At 43.1% G+C, this 17,525-nt stretch overlaps 2 protein-coding genes across 3 annotated transcripts in view; one reads left to right on the top strand and one right to left on the bottom strand.

The window, feature by feature from the left end:
- Window positions 1–781: 781 nt before the first annotated feature.
- Window positions 782–4,536, top strand: LOC138184577 (glutamate decarboxylase 1). Its single transcript, XM_069122681.1, has 8 exons — window positions 782–915; window positions 1,389–1,573; window positions 2,157–2,451; window positions 2,881–3,069; window positions 3,154–3,218; window positions 3,336–3,525; window positions 3,599–3,768; window positions 3,871–4,536. The coding sequence occupies exons 1-8, from the start codon at window positions 808–810 to the stop codon at window positions 4,115–4,117; spliced, it is 1,449 nt and encodes a 482-aa protein (XP_068978782.1). The 5' UTR covers window positions 782–807; the 3' UTR covers window positions 4,118–4,536.
- The window catches only part of Sema5c (Semaphorin 5c), a 26,919-nt gene continuing 13,263 nt past the window's right edge, over window positions 3,870–17,525 (bottom strand). For both annotated transcript variants that reach the window (XM_069122676.1, XM_069122675.1), the window contains exons 3-14: window positions 14,762–14,858; window positions 10,684–10,891; window positions 9,864–10,069; window positions 9,691–9,790; window positions 9,223–9,422; window positions 7,961–8,443; window positions 7,581–7,863; window positions 7,122–7,494; window positions 6,920–7,002; window positions 5,957–6,695; window positions 5,617–5,822; window positions 3,870–5,313 (exon numbers count right to left, since the gene is read on the bottom strand). In XM_069122676.1, coding sequence (XP_068978777.1) covers window positions 5,110–5,313; window positions 5,617–5,822; window positions 5,957–6,695; window positions 6,920–7,002; window positions 7,122–7,494; window positions 7,581–7,863; window positions 7,961–8,443; window positions 9,223–9,422; window positions 9,691–9,790; window positions 9,864–10,069; window positions 10,684–10,891; window positions 14,762–14,858 — 3,182 coding nt within the window. In that variant the 3' untranslated portion in view covers window positions 3,870–5,109. The remainder of the gene's footprint in view (window positions 5,314–5,616; window positions 5,823–5,956; window positions 6,696–6,919; window positions 7,003–7,121; window positions 7,495–7,580; window positions 7,864–7,960; window positions 8,444–9,222; window positions 9,423–9,690; window positions 9,791–9,863; window positions 10,070–10,683; window positions 10,892–14,761; window positions 14,859–17,525) is intronic.

The following is a 17,525-nucleotide window of genomic DNA, read 5'->3' as shown; positions in this document are numbered from 1 at the left end:
TTCATTCAACTGAATTATCGAAAACGATAAAATCAAAGTAGTTATACAAACATATTCATCTGTCGGACTTCAAAAAAAAGAAGCTTTTTCGCTATGGTTTAAACGTATACGTGTACTGTTATCGTTTTATGAATTATTTTCTTCCCTAACTATCAAGAATAAAAAAAGCTTGAAAGCTCGTTTTAGAGGAAGATTTTAAAATTGTACGGGACAATAATTCAAACCAGATATGCATATAGTGGCTGACGAAACTATTCGAACATTTATTATAGAAAATTTATATGAATGTACTATGTGTGTTACACAAAACATTATGAAATTTCATTAAATTTCCATCTAGCTTGCGTTGACGGTCGCTAAATATTGTTTAAGAGTTTACTGATGTAATTGCGATAACAGTGCTAATGAAATTTCGAAATGTTTTACATAATACGCACAATAATAAATGTTTTCTATGATAAGTGCTCAAACATTTTCGCGAGCCACCGTATCTCTTTGACCGCGTTCTTTTCATGTCTCACCGACTCGTTTCACCGTATTTGTTTGACCGATTGTACGACACGAAAATTTCCGGTCGATATGTCAACCGAGAGTTGTATGTATTTGCACAATCTGCAACGATTCGACGCCGCGCCTCCAACCAAAGTGATTGAGCAGACAGGCCGACCTAAACCAACGAATGGATGGAGGAAGGTCGAGTCGACAGCGTGGGGGAACGTCGCTGCCTCGGTGCCGTCGACCTAACTGTTTCAACAGCCGTAATACAGTTTACGACATACAACAGTCGCATCAGCATCCACAAAGGCGATGACCGAGCTGCTAGGACGATTACTGGAAATTCTTGAGGAGGAAAATGCGTTCGATCGTACGGGTAACGAACCCGTCTTACACTTCGTCCATCCGGAAGAGCTACAGGTGAGCCTTTCCATTGCAAATTGTGGCTTGATGCGCACGTGCGATGCAATTTTGTTGCGATATTGCGATAGCGACGCTGTGCGACTTGAAAGGATTTTGCTCTTGATCCTTTCAACTTCAAATTACGCTTTTTTTTATGTCGTATTCATAATGTTCATTAACTAATTAAACGATAAACGTACTTGTGTTTTAGGTAAAACGGGCCACACGGTATATTATGTCTTGTTTACAAAATCGAGAAGTTTCTTAGATCGAGTAATTTTTCTCATAGGCTGTAAAAGATTCAACGTTCAAAGCGTTATACGATATAATGCACACGAACGTGCTATTACGTTATCGAAGATATAAAAATGCCAAATCGTACAGCTTCGTTGCTATGAAATTGCAATAACATGGCATCGCTCGTTCGTCGCATCGAGTCTAAACAAGTTTGCAGAAATTTCCCTCGAATATATTTTGATCATATTTCGCAGAAACGATTATCGATACAACTGACCGAGGAACCAGCTACCAAAGGAGAAATAGAGACAGCAATAAGACAAACGATTCGATACTCTGTCAAGACGTTCAGTCCACATTTTCATAATCAGCTGTACGCTGGTATCGATGAATATGGCTTGGCAGGTTCTTGGTTGACAGATGTGTTTAATACCAGCCAGTAAGCTTTTATCTAAGATATTTTATATGACGTTGATTCGTTGATTTGGAAGGCGTGTTCTCGCTTATTTGCAAACAGTTTATCGTATGTTTGTATTTTTGTTCGTGAACGTGACTCTTATAGTCCCATAAAACGTCTATCGCATAGATCTTGCGCCGTTATCGCACAGCTAACTACTATACCTTTATTATTTTAGTCTACCGTTAGTTGTCCTTGTTAATGTCTAATTGTACCTAATTAACACAGGTACACACGACGACATGCTGCTTGATGTGTCAATAAGTTGAATTCTATCATAGATATATAGCATTTGTTATTATCAATGATAAATCGTGCGACCTATCCCCGCGGATACGATGCTTTCATTGTGCACACAATATATTTGCACCTTTGAAATGCTATCCGAGAAAATCATAATCGTAAGAATTATAATCATAATCCTCGAACATTTTCCTTGGCATTTTTCGCCAACGCGTTTCCTTCCAAACGTAGACTGCTAAAAAAATTGTAGTTTAACGAATTGCAAGGCAAATTACATAGCTTAATTCAAACACAATTCTACCTTATACCTTTAATTTGTTAGATATACGTACGAGGTGGCTCCCGTGTTCACCGTGATGGAACGACAAATAATAGAAAAGTCGTTGGAACTGGTTGGGTATCCTCCGTTACCAGAAGGAGATGGCATACTTTGTCCTGGTGGTAGTATATCAAATATGTATGGCATGGTGATGGCTAGATACAAAATGATCCCGGATGTAAAGAGGAAAGGTCTCGCGGGTCTTCCGCCGATGGTTTGTTTCACCAGTGAGGCTGGCCACTATTCGATCTCTAAAGGAGCCCACTGGTTGGGCCTAGGAACCGATCACGTTTATAAGGTAGAAAGAGGATCGTCGCATTCACCTCGGTCGTTAACACTCTGCAAGCAGCATTGGATATTCATATACATCATACAATATTAACTAACTCATAGTCAGCTAGTTATTCTTAGAAGTCGTTTAGCAAATTGCATTTTATATTTTTTATAGCCAATAACATATTGGATAACGTACTGACATATTTCTATTAATCGTTATCGTTACGTCTATTATCTTGGTAAAGAGAAAACTGGATTATCGTTATCACGAACGTCGAACATTTTATTTTATAGCGATAAATCGAGGATTCGTATAAAAAGGATGTTTTTTTTAACCCCGTTTGATAACTGAATGCATATACTGCTGTTGGAAAGTGTGAACCACCGTTTGTAGACTAAATTTCGTTGCATTTTAAACGGTTAACAGGAGATTCATTCGTTCATTCGATAGGTTAAATGCGACGAATTTGGACGAATGCGACCAGAGGAGTTAAAGGCTGCCATAGCGGAAGTCAAAAAACAGGGTCATTTACCTTTCTTCGTGAACGCTACATGCGGCACCACGGTCCTCGGCTCCTTCGATCCGCTGCCGGAAATCGCGGCCATCTGCCGCGAGGAGAATCTATGGTTACATGTTGACGTTCGTACAAGTATGATGAGTGCAACGAGCGGCAAATGAAAAAGGTTTCCCATTGTAATTCGCATGATTGTCGCTGTGTTACAGGCATGTCTCGGTGGTACGCTGTTACTTTCGAAGAAATATCGAGACCGGTTGAAAGGAATCGAACTGTACGTAATTATCTTCGATCTTTTTGTCTTTCTTGCTTCGGTGATGTATTGTTTTGTCTCTACTTCACGACTGATCCATGTATCGTGATATATTATGACGCATTTCGATCGATGCAGCTCGAATTCCGTGGCGTGGAATCCACACAAGATGCTTGGCGCACCGTTCCAATGCTCGCTGTTCTTGGTTAAGGGTAAAAACGCTCTGCACGAAGCGAATTGCGCAGGAGCGCGGTATTTGTTCCAGCAGGACAAACATTATGACGTATCTTGGGACACCGGTGATAAGAGTTTGCAATGTGGGAGAAAGGTAAACGTTCTGGATTGATTATGTTCATAATACATATCGTCATTTTCTGTATGTGACGTTCCTTTCGTTGTAGGTCGACGGAGCCAAATTTTGGCTGATGTGGAAAGCACGAGGGACCAAAGGACTTCGCGAATCCGTGGAACTCGCTATGTCCACGGTCGAATACTTTTTCGAACGAATTAAAAGCCGGAAAGGATTTCGTTTGGTACTTCCCCGGTACGAAGGTTGTAACATTTGTTTTTGGTGAGTATCGTTGTTCCTTTCTGTATCGTCGTATCCCTTCAATATTGTGTTTATAATTCATATTTGTGTTACGTATTCTTTCCTTCTTTCGATTCGTAACAGGTACATACCACCCAGTATGCAAGGTCAACAGGAGACTCAGGAATGGTGGAACAAATTATACGAGGTCACAGCTAAAATTAAAGAACGCATGATGCTCGAGGGAACGCTGATGGTTGGCTACACGCCGCTATCGTACAAGAATATTGGCAACTTCTTCCGCATGGTCGTCACCTGTCAACCACCACCGACCAAAGCTTCCATGGATTACGTGATCGACAAGATAGAAAAGCTGTCGGTTGATTTGTAAACGGACTAAGTTCATCCTCATTCGCCGCAGAGGGTAAAAGAAGAAGAATGTTGGGAGGGGGGGGAATGAATTCGCTCAAGGACCCTATTTTTGCGGGCGTTATCGTTCCTTTTATTGCAGTCGCGTGATGGATACTACACGAGGTGAAGCGTTTCAAGTCCGTTTAATCACGGAACGTCGTCCATTTGTACGCTCGTTTGCCGCGCGTAACTCGTCGACCCGAAACGATTCGAATCAAATCCACGACTAAATCTTGATTTCCGTAAGCTCGATCGTCTTTCGCGGCGAATCACGATACGCAATCCCACGGACGATCGTTGCTGTTTTCCTCTTCTCTCCTCGACTATCGTTTGTCGTGCGTACGAGTCGACGCGTGACCGCGACTCAATGTGAGCCAATAATAAAAAATATGCGAATCACATGACTCGAATCTTTATGCATACATACGCATCCGTTCACACCCTCCCGTTCTCTCTCTTTCAGGATCTCTCACACATAGCTGCACTCATATTCACATCCACACACGTTTAATTAGGTACGTTTCGATACGTTACATGCTCGTCCTTTGTTGCTCATGTTTAACGAGATTACGAGGCGATGCACGCATTCGCGACGTAACGATGGCACTGAATCGTTCAACGCGAAACCAGAGGTGATCGTCTCTATAGTTTTGTGTAAACAAATATATATAGGGTGAATATCACTGGATCTCTAGTATAGGCGATCTGTCCGCGTTTGCGTCTCTCCTTGGTCCATTTCGAAGCTGTCTTCGTTTAAACTGCTTCGCATACATAGCTCAAAATTGTTGGAGAGACGGATGATAGCCACGTCGTGTTGCGTTCGTTATTTCTTGCTCGCTGTTCTCGCTATGCGCCTTCATGGCGATGTCTCTTCGTCATAGGTGTTCGTGTTAGGTCTTCGCGTTTAGTCGCAACGCGGAAGCTATCTGGCAGTGAAATAAATTCGTTCATTTCTAATTGCACGCTGCCCGTTCAGTAGTATTTGTCTTGATCAGGATCGACTCGAATGTGTTGTTGGCCATGGCTATTGCGCTTCAAGGTGGCAGACTCGTAGTCCAGACTCTTTGGATACAGTTTCGGACTTCCGAGACCGTTCACGTTTGGATTGTTCTTCCCACGAAGAGTTCCATTACCATTCGTACTACCGGAAAAGCTAGGCTGTCGCTTGGCGTTTACCTAGATCGAAAGAAGACCTCGTGTTTAAAAAAAGTATCACACATGCGTGGTTTAGTGGACTGTAGATGTTTAAATTCACAGTTTAATAAGGATGATTAAAGAAATGGAACCTAAGTAGATATGTGTTTCGTTCATTAAATCTTGTAACAAGTACTATGCAGAAATGGGAAGATGCAGAACCAATCGGATGTGCATCCTTTTGCCTAGCAAACTTCTCATAGACACAAAGTACTATTGATATTTTATATCTCTTTTATGTATTATATGTCCATCCATAGTATAGCGATTAGACTGTCGACTCACATCTTTCAACGGAACCGAAACGTAGGAGTTTTGTTTGCTGATATAGTGAGGACTACCAGGAATTCGCTGCTGTCGTCGCTTCAGGTAACAGAAGCTCAAAACCGCGGTCACGGCTAAGCCAACTAGGAATCCGGCTACGCAACTGCCCACTACCGCGCCGATAGATACACCCGAGCGTTCTACGCTTGATTTTAGGGCATTTATATCTGAAAAATTACGTTTAAACATAACATACACTATGCATGTAGCATACATAGTAATTTTTGCTTCAGCGTCTGCGAAAAAGTTCTCCACAGGTAATTTTAATCAAATAAGTCAGACTACGTTTGACCATACTCACCATTGTCCATGCAATCGGGTAAACAGTCGCGCACCTCTCTGCTGGATCCTTGACAGAGTCCGTTACCATGTTGAAGACACTGTCTCTTCCTATGTTGTTGATGATCATCGTCACAAGGCGTCCAACGTGACCACGAATCCCAACCGGCCAAAGACTCGCAGCTGGGCATCTCGCAAGTCTCTCTAACTAGCCTTGGACCTTCGCAACCCTCCGGTCCTAGACATTCTCTTGTTCTGGAACGGACGCCAACGCCACACGATACCGAACAATCGGACCAGTCGGTCCAACAAGACCACTGGCCTCCAGCCCCTGCGATTCCAACTTGGTTCGACCGACATGGATGCACATTGCACAACCTGTTTTGCACGGATGGACCTTCGCAAGGTGGTGATTCACATTGCCTCATTCTATGCTGAGAACCTCCGCCACAAGGTCGATCACATGGACGCCATGCGGACCATTCTCCCCAGCCGGCTTCTGCTCCAAGATCCCCATACGGATTTGGATTCGCGTTTCCTCTTAGACAGGAACCGTCATTTCTGCAATAACGCTCTTCCTCTTTAGCTAGTTGCACCCTGACGCTGGATGGGTCGTCAGTTTGGGCACGACAACTAAATCGAAACCGTTTTTCTACGTAACCAATGTTTGTACTTTGAAGACTGCCATTAGCTGCTAGCCATGGGGTCCATCCGGAGTATCTTTTCGTTTCGACGCACTGATGAGAGTTGCATTCCTCGACCTGTAGAAGATAAAAACGCGAGCTCGTGATCGTGGTGATATATTGTTTGAGAGAAACGCGATAGCAAAAGTGTAATGATTAAAAATCTTGTCTAAATGTCATTTAAATGAACTCAATGGGCGGAAGCTCGTTTAATCGGGCATTAAATAAAATGGAGTTTCACTGGAGTCACGTTCGAATAAATGAAATTTCACGAAGCTACTACAAGTGCGTGCTGCTCTTACTTGAAAGTCGCATCCATTGCATTCGACGGTAGGAGGTTTTCGTGATGATGGACTCTCACACGTTCTTCTTCGTATCCGTATTCCTGTCAAACAGACGATTAAAAGTCAATCATTAGGAGACAGAATACAAGCCACTGAGACGAGAGATCAAGGGATTCTTATTAAAGAGGAAGAACTGGTGAAATCTTCGTATCACGCTTACCACCGTTGCAAGGTCGAGAGCAAGCGTTCCAAGCGCCCCAGGATGACCACTGACCAAACGTCTGTGGTGGTGGCGGTGCTACCTTCGCTGGCGTAGGACAAGGTGGAAGATTTATACAGACGGTGTCATCGTGATCATGACCAACGCACACTCGTCCTCCAAAAGCCGGAGCCGGATTCGTACACGTGCGTCGACGTGTTTTCATAGCGAAGCCGCAGGTTTGTGAGCACGCTGACCAGGATGACCAAGCTGTCCAATCGCCATGAACCGTACAATTGGTTACTCTCACTTTAGCTCCTGAACAAGTTGCTCCGCCATGCTGCGGAGGCGGGTTATTGCAATCTCGTGTCTGGCATTGACAAGTGTCTGAGCCCTGGTGAAAGCAAGGATTCGCTTTTGATTTATCGCCATCTATTTGTGCATTACGCCGACATGAACGACCACGTGCCACTGACTTACCGTCTCGGCATGAAGGTGCAAATGCGCGTGCGAATGAGAATGCCCATGATCCGTGGTGCCGTGTTGACACGGAGACCAAGAGCTCCAAGCACTCCAGCCACCGTCCACAGGATCTGTGAGGACAGGACACTTGGTGACTTCTTGATGCCAGTGATTGGCAAGATGGTTTTGCTTCGGGGCCGGAGCGCATTTCATCAGATGTTCGTTCCAACCGCAATATGGCTCCTGAGCATTGAGACAAGCCTGGCGACTTCGATGCCTATGGCACTGGGCAGCGGGTATTCTGTAAATACGATATTCTTTTTGTTCTCGAACAGAATCTGACCAATGTGGGCCCAACGACAGATATTATTATCTTTAATCTATGTCATACCGCGTACCTCGATAGACCGAGTTCTGTACCAACATACAGACTCTGCGTGTCCTTCAAGAACTGCATGGTCATCGGCGTAGATGGTAAGGGACCCCAAACTTCTACGATACAAGTTTCCTGCGTACGCGGTAAAACTGAGATCTTCTTGATCAAACCAACATCAGTAGCCACATACAGCACGGTGACACCGCGGTGCAATTTAGTTGGCGTGACATCGAGAGCGATCAAGGTGAATCTCTCGAGTAAAGCGGTATGCAATGGCTCCAGCGTCGTGCTTTGGATCGCATCATCCATCAGCTGGTACCTCTGATTGTCTATAATCTGATGAGGAGCGACGTTCGCGTTTGAACCACATCTTTGACGATTGTGATGAGATGGCCTCCTTTCCCAGGCAGCGCCCGAATTCTCTTGGTGCTTGAAAGGTCCGTTGAAGCTCGCGGTGATCGCGGACATGTTGAACGCGCAAATCGCCGACCCGGCAATTCCATTGCTAAAAATACACGTCGAGTTTAGCGAGTTTCGGTCTTTCTCCCCTTCTTCGTCATTCAAGAAACGAAAAAAGGAAAGCAGAAGAAGAGTATGCTAAGAAAGAAAAAATACGCTGCGTCTGGCAACTATAAAACCGCCCTGAAACTTTCTATTCTTATGCAGATACGAGGTAGGGGATACAACGCGATAAAATCTGATCAGAAGTACGTAAAATCGAACAATTGAATTTATTAGGTCGTCCGAAAAGTTTCTTTCGTTTTATAAGAAAATAATGGATGCACAATATCTACCGTTTTATATTATTTTATCGAATTACGTATGATCCATATTGTTCTATCAAAATAAGGATCACAACGTTCGACAGATTAGGTTTTATGTTTGTACAAAGATGCATCGTTGTAAAAGACGTGTCTGTAAAAGAAAGACACTTTTCGGACAACCTAATACAAAAGTTGTCGCTACAATTTCATTTTATCACGGGAGCGCAAAAGTTTATTACTACCGATATTAGTTGATTCTAAATTGATAGCACTTTGAGAACGAGATATCCTGATTTTGAATCTGTTTTCGTTGGTGTACTAAAATTACTGGAAAAGCGGACCTTCCTCTTCGTCGTAGCACCCTTTCGTGGGAGAAATTTCGGGAAACTGTACATACCAATTTCCTCGTTTCTTCGTGAGCGAGTATCGGCACAGACATGAGGAGAAATGTTAAGCGAACGTGAGATGATACGCGGAATGCGATTACGACGTAACAACATCCAGTGACTCTGGGACTTACATGGGCGTGGTGAACGTCGCGTAAACGATGCCTTCTTCCGGATGATAGACCGCGCCCTGAATCTCGTCGTAGTAGAAAGGAAACTCGCCGGGGAGAGAGCAATTTAATCGCGCCTTGCTGAACGTGGTCCAGACCTCTTTCATCATAATTTTACCCCCGCGATCGTTTTTACACACTCTCGCTATTCTCGAGTAGACTTTCTGAAAACAACGAAAACAGAGAGATCTTTGAATGTCGGATAGTTAGAGAGGAAGAGAAAAAGAGATCAGTGAATCCATTGCACAATGCAAAACAATACAAATTTTTCAAATAATTTACCGCAAATGGTCGAATTATCTTGTGTCGCAGAAACTAAATCTACAAAAAGAGTGGCTTTCTTTTTCTTCTTTTTTAATTTTAACCATAAAATATAGAGCTTTCCAGATCATTGTGCAACGATTCGGTCGATCGATCGTTAAACCGCGTTACCTTGCCGCAATTGATGTACTCGACGGCTGATTCGCGAAACAAAAAGTAGACGTGATCCTCCGTCTCGAAGCTGCCGACGAACTGCGGGTCGTTTAGCCATCTGAAAGCGGCCACGGACGTTGAAGATACCGAGGTTGCGACAGATATCGTCGAGAATTGGGAAAACGACTCACCTGGAGTCGTACTGATGCGTTCGAAGATTTGGCGACGCAAGCGTTCTGCATATGGCTGGATCCGCGCCGGAGAAATCGGTTGGCGCCCCGGTGAACAATCCACCTGTTGGACCTCTGGCTAATAACGCAGTTACGTTGGCACGCGGCGAGTAAGGGCACATTGCTACGCCCGACATCTCGCTGGTTACGCTGCTGATGTTCTCGATCTGTGAAATAATCGAATCGACCCTGTTCTTACGCACTGCAGTTGTGTGGAAAAGATACATGGTACTATCATTGCCAATAAGATCTCGAGCAAACATAATAGCAGTAAACTGAATGAATTGTTCTAACATCCCGTAAACGTTTCTATTCCTGCCCCAATGTTTTTAGGTGCACGCCGAGGAATGTTCACGAAACGTCGGAAGACGAAAGTCTGAACGAAATATTGCAAGTAGAATATATCGATCTCGAAATAGCTTTTATAGTCGAAGATTTAGATTTCCTCTACGAAACAGGTGCAAGATTTAAATTTCCTTTGCAATTCTTGATACAGCTACGTATATCAATGTGTGTCGCGCGTTAATTTATAGCTGCGATATATCTAGACTACGGATGTTTATGCAAATTAACCAAAGAATCTAAGAATCTAAGCGAACATTTGTGTCATTCGCTAAATTTTACAACGTCTCCTATACATAACATAATATGGATTCTTCGCATTTTTCCATCTTCGAATTTTCCATAAACGCACCAACGTTCACAATCTAGTTACGTATATCGTTTCCGCCTAATATGCTCGTAATCTCCTGCGCTTTCTCTACTTCGTATGGTTACTTACCTCTCTCCACGTGCACCAAGGGCTAAACGCGTACGTGCCGCAAGTGAATAGGCTCTTTCCATTGGTGAGTAGAACCTTCACATAGTTGCGACAGTCTTCGACGCTTTGACCCTTGTTCTGGCAGGTGTTGCTCTTATCTTCTGGCGCGGGCCAGGAGGCGTGTTCGAGCGGCGTCAACGAGGTTAACGTCAACCGGTACAGGTTATCTCTGGAATCGCAACGATTCGTTTTCGTTTGGCTCGGCGAGTCTAAAAGTCTCGGATTAAAGCACGCGTGGGTCGCGACGCGTGTAAAAAGCCGTGGCTCGCAAGCGGCGGCACGGTGAGAGCGTGCGGATCGCGCAATCACGCCGTAGAAAACTCGCAACGAAGCATAAACGGCGCCTACGTGGGCGCACGCCGCAACTATGCGCGACTACGCGCGCGACAGTCGCACCAAAAGCGATCGTTAGTCGAGCGAAGCGGCTCCGCGATCGGGCTGAGTATCGAACACGGGCCGATTAACCCTTTGCGATCTTACGTCAAGTTAGGCTCGACATTGTATTTCACTCCTTTTACTTTCGGTATATAAAAATACAAAATCAACTATTTAACGCAACAGTGAAGAGTTGTACGGTTCTAACATGTTCGCTACGTGCAGCGTGCATTCGAGTCGGTACACGCTTGTTGATTATGTATCGTATCGACTCGAATGTGACACGTGAACTAGGTGTCTCGAAATTATGAAAAAAGTATTTCGTAATAATTCATATGATGAATATATAATGTGGCAAGTTTCACGATATAACGAGACTGGTATTGTATGAAAATTATTTGTCGGTAAAATTAAATTCACAGCGCAACTCGTTAAAGGGTAGCGGTTATACGTGTTGGGAAAGACTGTTCGACACGTTGTATCTCCATAAGACATTTCAGGCTCATCGAAGTCGATGAATAATTTTTTTTCTCTTCTAAATAATTGTTCTACTGCGGATTTTTATCCATCTATTATACAGTATGAAATAAAGTTCCCGATAAGCGTCTGTACGTTCGAGCTGATCTCGAGAACCACTGAACTGATTTTGACGAGATTTTTACCATTTTAAGGAGCGTTTCTCGAGTAAGTGTTAGACGTGTGAAACTTGACGAAAGGAATCAGGGATGGAAAATAAGAACTAGAAACAATTTACGGATATCAGCAACGCAACAGCGACTAGCGACCTTCTTTTCCGCGGTCGTGTTTTGTTTAGAATCACTGCCACGATATAGCAACGCGATATTATCTCCCCACTGAGCAATGTCTTTCTCTTTTCAGCGTGCGGCATATCAGAAGAAGCTTCACGACTTCGTTGCGTGACAATTGGTGTTTCACGGACTACAGAATGTTTACAGAGCCAATAAATTTATAAAATCGTCAGCCATGTTATTACAAAAATTATATAAGAATCCGGCCAAGGATCAGGTATATCAGCTGATTTATGATAAACTTAACGGAGTAATTTTCAGCAAACGAAACAAATTACTACGTACATTCCACCTCTTTAGTTCTCGGAGAAACATAAAATTGTATAAAAATCTGCGATCTGATAATTACCAATAAAACCATTTTCTAGCTTCCACTTGTTACGCTATAAAAATATTTATTTGCATAAATATTCGCGGTCTACGATAATATGTAGACAAACGGACCTCGAACGCTATAGCGTGTATCGGATGGATGTAATCTTGTATCAGTTAGACGAGGGTTGAAAACCAGAGGCGATGGACACCGCGGTCGAGACGCGCGCGATTTCGAGAAAGGACACGAATGATCGACTCGAGGGTCGAGTATGAACAGTGTAGTAGAACAAGAGTACGACGCGCGGGCAATCCTATTGAGACAGATTGCTTCCTGTTCGTTAAACGAATAGGATGGATCGTTCGGAGACCTCGTTCTCGTCCGACGAAACTGTGTCCAACGACTCGCGTTTGTTACGCGTCTAGTGGAGTTCGATGGCCGTACGAGGAGAGCATAAAGTAGAAGCAGCAGTGCGTGACAGAAATTCAGAATGAATCCATTAATTATCAACCTGTTAACCAGGTCATCTTTTAATCAGAAAGTTCTATAATTAAGAAATTGAGAAATTAAAGCTTAATAAGAACAAATCAGTTCCAATTACGTCTCAGTCTTTGCGAATGTAAATATAAAAAGTTAAGGATAACGTTTGGTCGGACAAGTTAGCTCTCTGAACCGAACTTTTCTATGGTTAAAAAATTTCTTAAATTCGTGGAAAATGTGAAGGAATCTCTTTCGAAACACCGAAAGTCCTCTTCGAGATTCGAGTTAAAGAGACACAGAGCTATAAAAAGATTCTAGAATCGCCACAAGGTTGATAAATCAATAAACCGTGTAGGAAAATAATAAATGGCTCGGGTAGAGCGAGATGTACAAGACTGTAGGAAGAAAGACGAGAAAAGCGTGTTTTGTCCTGGAAATACGATCATTTCTGATTTACGAGAAGATGATACGAAGAAACGTTTCAACAACGGGTAAAGCTAGTCCTATCTTAGAAAGGAACCGCTGGTTTTAACAACGGGACAAGGGAAAAACGCGTCTCTGCCATACCTGTCGCGATCTCGGTGCGACACGCTCTTGGTAATCTACTACTCAGTGACGTCACGGTTGTCGACCACGGGAATCGAACTGGAAGAATGCAAATCGTGGCGCCGTGTCGCGTGCACGCACCTAGACCAGAGCACACCCTTTCCCTCCTCTTGCTATTTCTACAACTCGGTCGCGTTTCCACGCTCGTGTTTTCTTCGATCGATCTTCGAAAGTCGCGATAAATTCGCGAGAAAGCGACTCGTCTTGGAACACATTCTACCAAGACGATTTCACCGTGTTGGTTTCCACATGTTTCTTGGGTTTGGTTTAAATATGTCAGAGAACGACCTCGGATTTGCTGGATTTTTCTTGTCCTTTTCTTTTTCTTTTTGTTTTCAGGAACGAGACAAGCGTACATGCACCGTTTCTTCGACTAGCTGGCCGCGCGCGTACGTGGGTCGCGGTTAATAACTAGCATTCTATTAATAGAAGGTAACACGAGGGCGTACGCTCCTTTCCACGCTCGATTCGATCGGTACTCGATCGCGAAAATCGATCACCGGCGTTCGCGCGTTCCTCGACGATTTCGAGCAGCCGGTCGGGTAGCTGGAATGCGGCTGCTATCCGAGCTATCTCGTTGTACCCTTAGGTGCAGACGAGCGATTTATTTATTTACTTTTTTTTCTTTTTTTCGTGCATCGTAGCGGCGATAGCGAATAGGGAGCAACGCACGTATATATACAGAGAAAATACACGTCTGATAATCGTGTATATACACTGCCGATTATAAGTTTCACAACGTCAGCCGATATTTAGTACAAATTGTATCCTTCTCATTTTTTCTTATCTTCCAAGTATTTTACTATAAATCTGTTACATCGTTCGTGCCTTCTAATGTAAAACACCAAACGAAGTAAAATCTCTTACGGTTTGTCAATGGACGCAGCGAACACAAGCGTCTCGATGTTGATGGTTGGAAGTGTACATATAAATAATACATAGAATGTTCGAGGATTTCACAGTCAATTAGATATACGATTACATAATTGCCATTAAGGTAACATTATCGTAAATGATTTTACACGGAGCTGTTCGTATATCACTGTGTGCTACCTGTATCCCATCCATGAAATCATCGTGAAGCTTTCAGTCTCGTTAATTCCCATTCCAATGACACTAGAGACTCTCGAGAATCGGTTGGAGTTCGGTGAAAAACGTATTTTTGTGAGTCGAGTGAAACACGAACAATTTGGCGAGCGGCCAAGACGCTATCCCGATCCTCGGAGGAGCTCGTCGACGAGACCGGTCGCTTCTCGGTCGTCGAGAAAAATAACCGGTTGATGGCTCGGCGGATAGCCAAATCGCATGTCGATCTCGCGATCGGTTTCGATTTTTCGCATTCGCGACACGTTCGCGAACGCGTTTCCGTGTTCGATCATGCGTTTACTCGAAGAATTAACGCTTTACTTTACAATTATATCGTTCGTTATATGACATCCAGTTACAACATACGTACCGAGCGCCGACGACGACCTGCTGTCTAGCGACATCGAACAAAAGTTGAGAATACGTGGTGACTCCCTCTCGCTGGAACTGGCTAGCATCCGCCAGATCTGGAACGATAATTAAATCGCTGTAAGTGCAATTTCCCTGTTCCGCGTTCCCATGTCAGAATTCGAACGGCTATCTAGTCACGATTTAGTAAAGTTTATCGAAGAAATCCAACTATTTAACGAACTATGCGATATAATGGAAAGTAGCGTATTGCACTTTGTCTTACGGCGTGCCTGGTAACCCTGCGATCCATACGATTTTAAACGTTAAGCGAAGAAGACTGTACACGCAGAGGAAAATAGAAGAAGAATAAAGGACGCAACTCGAGTACGTAGAAAAACTCGAGGTTCTCTTGGTTTCAACGAATTCCATCGATGTTGCTCTTCCGCTTCTTGTCCTGCGTGTGTCGCCATCGCAATCGCGATCGTTTCCACGTTCCGAGAACGAGAGGATGTAAGCGGAGTCGTTTTTCGCTTCCGGACAAACTAGTTTAGCGACGAGCTATAGCATCTTCTTCCTAGCCAGCAGATTTTCTAGTTTGTTTTTTTTTTGCGTGCTCGATGCGGGCTCTAGATCGAAAGTATCGTTCCCCATATCGAGGAGCTTCGACCGATGAAAAATTGTTCAGGCCTGGAAAACTTCTCTCGTGCCATCGTCAACGCGTAGGTAAATGTTGGCGCGTTCGTTCGGCCTTTCTCGTCTCGATGCTCGAGAAGAGAATATCGCGTAAAGCGGACGCGTTTCATTCGCGATATCGTGAGTTTCTCTCGCTTTGCGTTCCTCTCTCCCTTTGTGTACATGTGCGGTTAAGTTAGTAGTTAAGTATATATGCAGGTTAAGATGAATATCGACATCATACGACCCCCTAGATATCGTAAAACGTGTGTCTGAAACATTTTTCCTTATCGCTTACAATTTTCCAGATATTCACGCGTCTCTAGATAAATGAACGAAAGTATTTGCACACTTAGCAGAGGAAACTTTTATGTACATATTGCATACGTTACATAGAACCTTTTGAAATTTTATTAGCACCCTAGTGAGATACGATTATCGTGAATGTATTGGTAAAATAAAGAATCAATCTATGTATACGATGAAAATGTACACAACACAAATGTTGCAAGCATTCGCTGCAAACATGTAGTCAGTAAGGAATTATCGCCTTAAATATATAATAAATGGTGTCAAACATATATATATATATATAAAATAGGTGGTGCCCTACTGTAATATTTTGCTGTTTATCGATAGAACGAATGATCGACTGTTTACACGCTTTTGCGACGTCCGCGAGATATATAGCACTTGCACTAAATGTTTTCAAACTTTGCTAGCATTAGGTCGTCCGGAAAGCGTCTTTCTTTTACAGACACGTCTTTTACAACGATGCATTTTTATACAAACATGAAACCTAATCTGTCGAACGTTGTGATCTTTATTTCGATAGAACAAAATGGATCATACGTAGTTCGACGAAATAATATAAAACGGAAAATGTCGTGCATCCATTATTTCCTTATAAAACGAAAGAAACATTTCGGATGACCTAATACGATCGGAATAGTCAGGTCTGGTTACAGCATCAACGAAATTTCAAAATGTTCCGCATAATCCTACGAGTGTTCGAATATTTTTTACGAGCTCTTATGCTCTTTTATATATAATAGTTTCATCTTTGTCGCTTTCTCTTCTCTCTGTTTCTCGTTGCTCTTTCTCCTTGTCTTCGTTTTATTGTTTTCCAGCCGGTTTTGCGGACGCGGCGAAACGATTCCGCAAAGGTAGCTCCGTGCGGTTCGTCGTACTTCTCGCGTTTCCACGTATTCGGGCACGCGTTTGCCTGTGTCGCGCGTGCCTCCTACGCACACAAGTACGACAACAGGGTCCGTGTAACCGCGTACGTGCGCTTATAAGTAGATACGTGTGGGACGAACGGGCCCCAGTTAGCATAACCTGATCTCGAAGGCCTCTCGGGTATCCTCCCTTCACTCTCCGCCTTTTCTTTTTCTTTCTCATTCCCTGCCACTTCCCTTTCCATGCGGACCCAAACCCTCTCCGCGCCACCTTCTTCCAGACTTCTTTTACTCCCTAGGACGAGTTTCTTTCTTTTCCCTCGCATTTTCTTCCTTCCATCGTGTCGTCCACGTTCACCTATCGATCTACGGTCAGGAGAACACTGTTTGCCCGTGTTTGATGGACAAACAGGTTCATGTACACTATTATACAAAGGACATTTGCCTCTTTTTTACCGAATTTAATTTATTAGGTGATTTAATTTATGATGCATACGAAATATCTTTTTTCTGATAAACGTATATAATCACGAAGTTAGTGGTTATTAAAGACAAATCAATATCAAACAGGCCGATCGTAATTCTCCCGAATGTAATAAATTAGATCTAAGTATATTAAATTTCCTATCTTGTTTATGAAAATGAAATGTACAGAAACCCGATAAAGGAATGCTGCTGAACATTGAGAAAATCCTAAATATATCGCTCGTAACATCGATGTGTCAAAGACATTAAAGTATTTCTGATTTTAACAGTTACCTTCTTATACACAACTTCGTCGACTTATCAGCGGCGATTCCTTTTTACACATTTTTTTAACCCAGTTTTCTTTATACTTCTAACATTATCATTACGTATTAAAATTCTTTCGTTTAATCGCGAGGAGGCATTTAAATCCGGAAATCGGCAGAAACGTATTTAGGTGTTTCGTGA

This window comes from Bombus flavifrons, chromosome 10 (genome assembly GCF_040668555.2).
Source record: "Bombus flavifrons isolate JBK064 chromosome 10, iyBomFlav1_principal, whole genome shotgun sequence".
Lineage (NCBI taxonomy): Eukaryota > Metazoa > Arthropoda > Insecta > Hymenoptera > Apidae > Bombus > Bombus flavifrons.
Note: the sequence above shows the minus strand (reverse complement) of the source record. Positions and strands in the feature narration are given on the sequence as shown.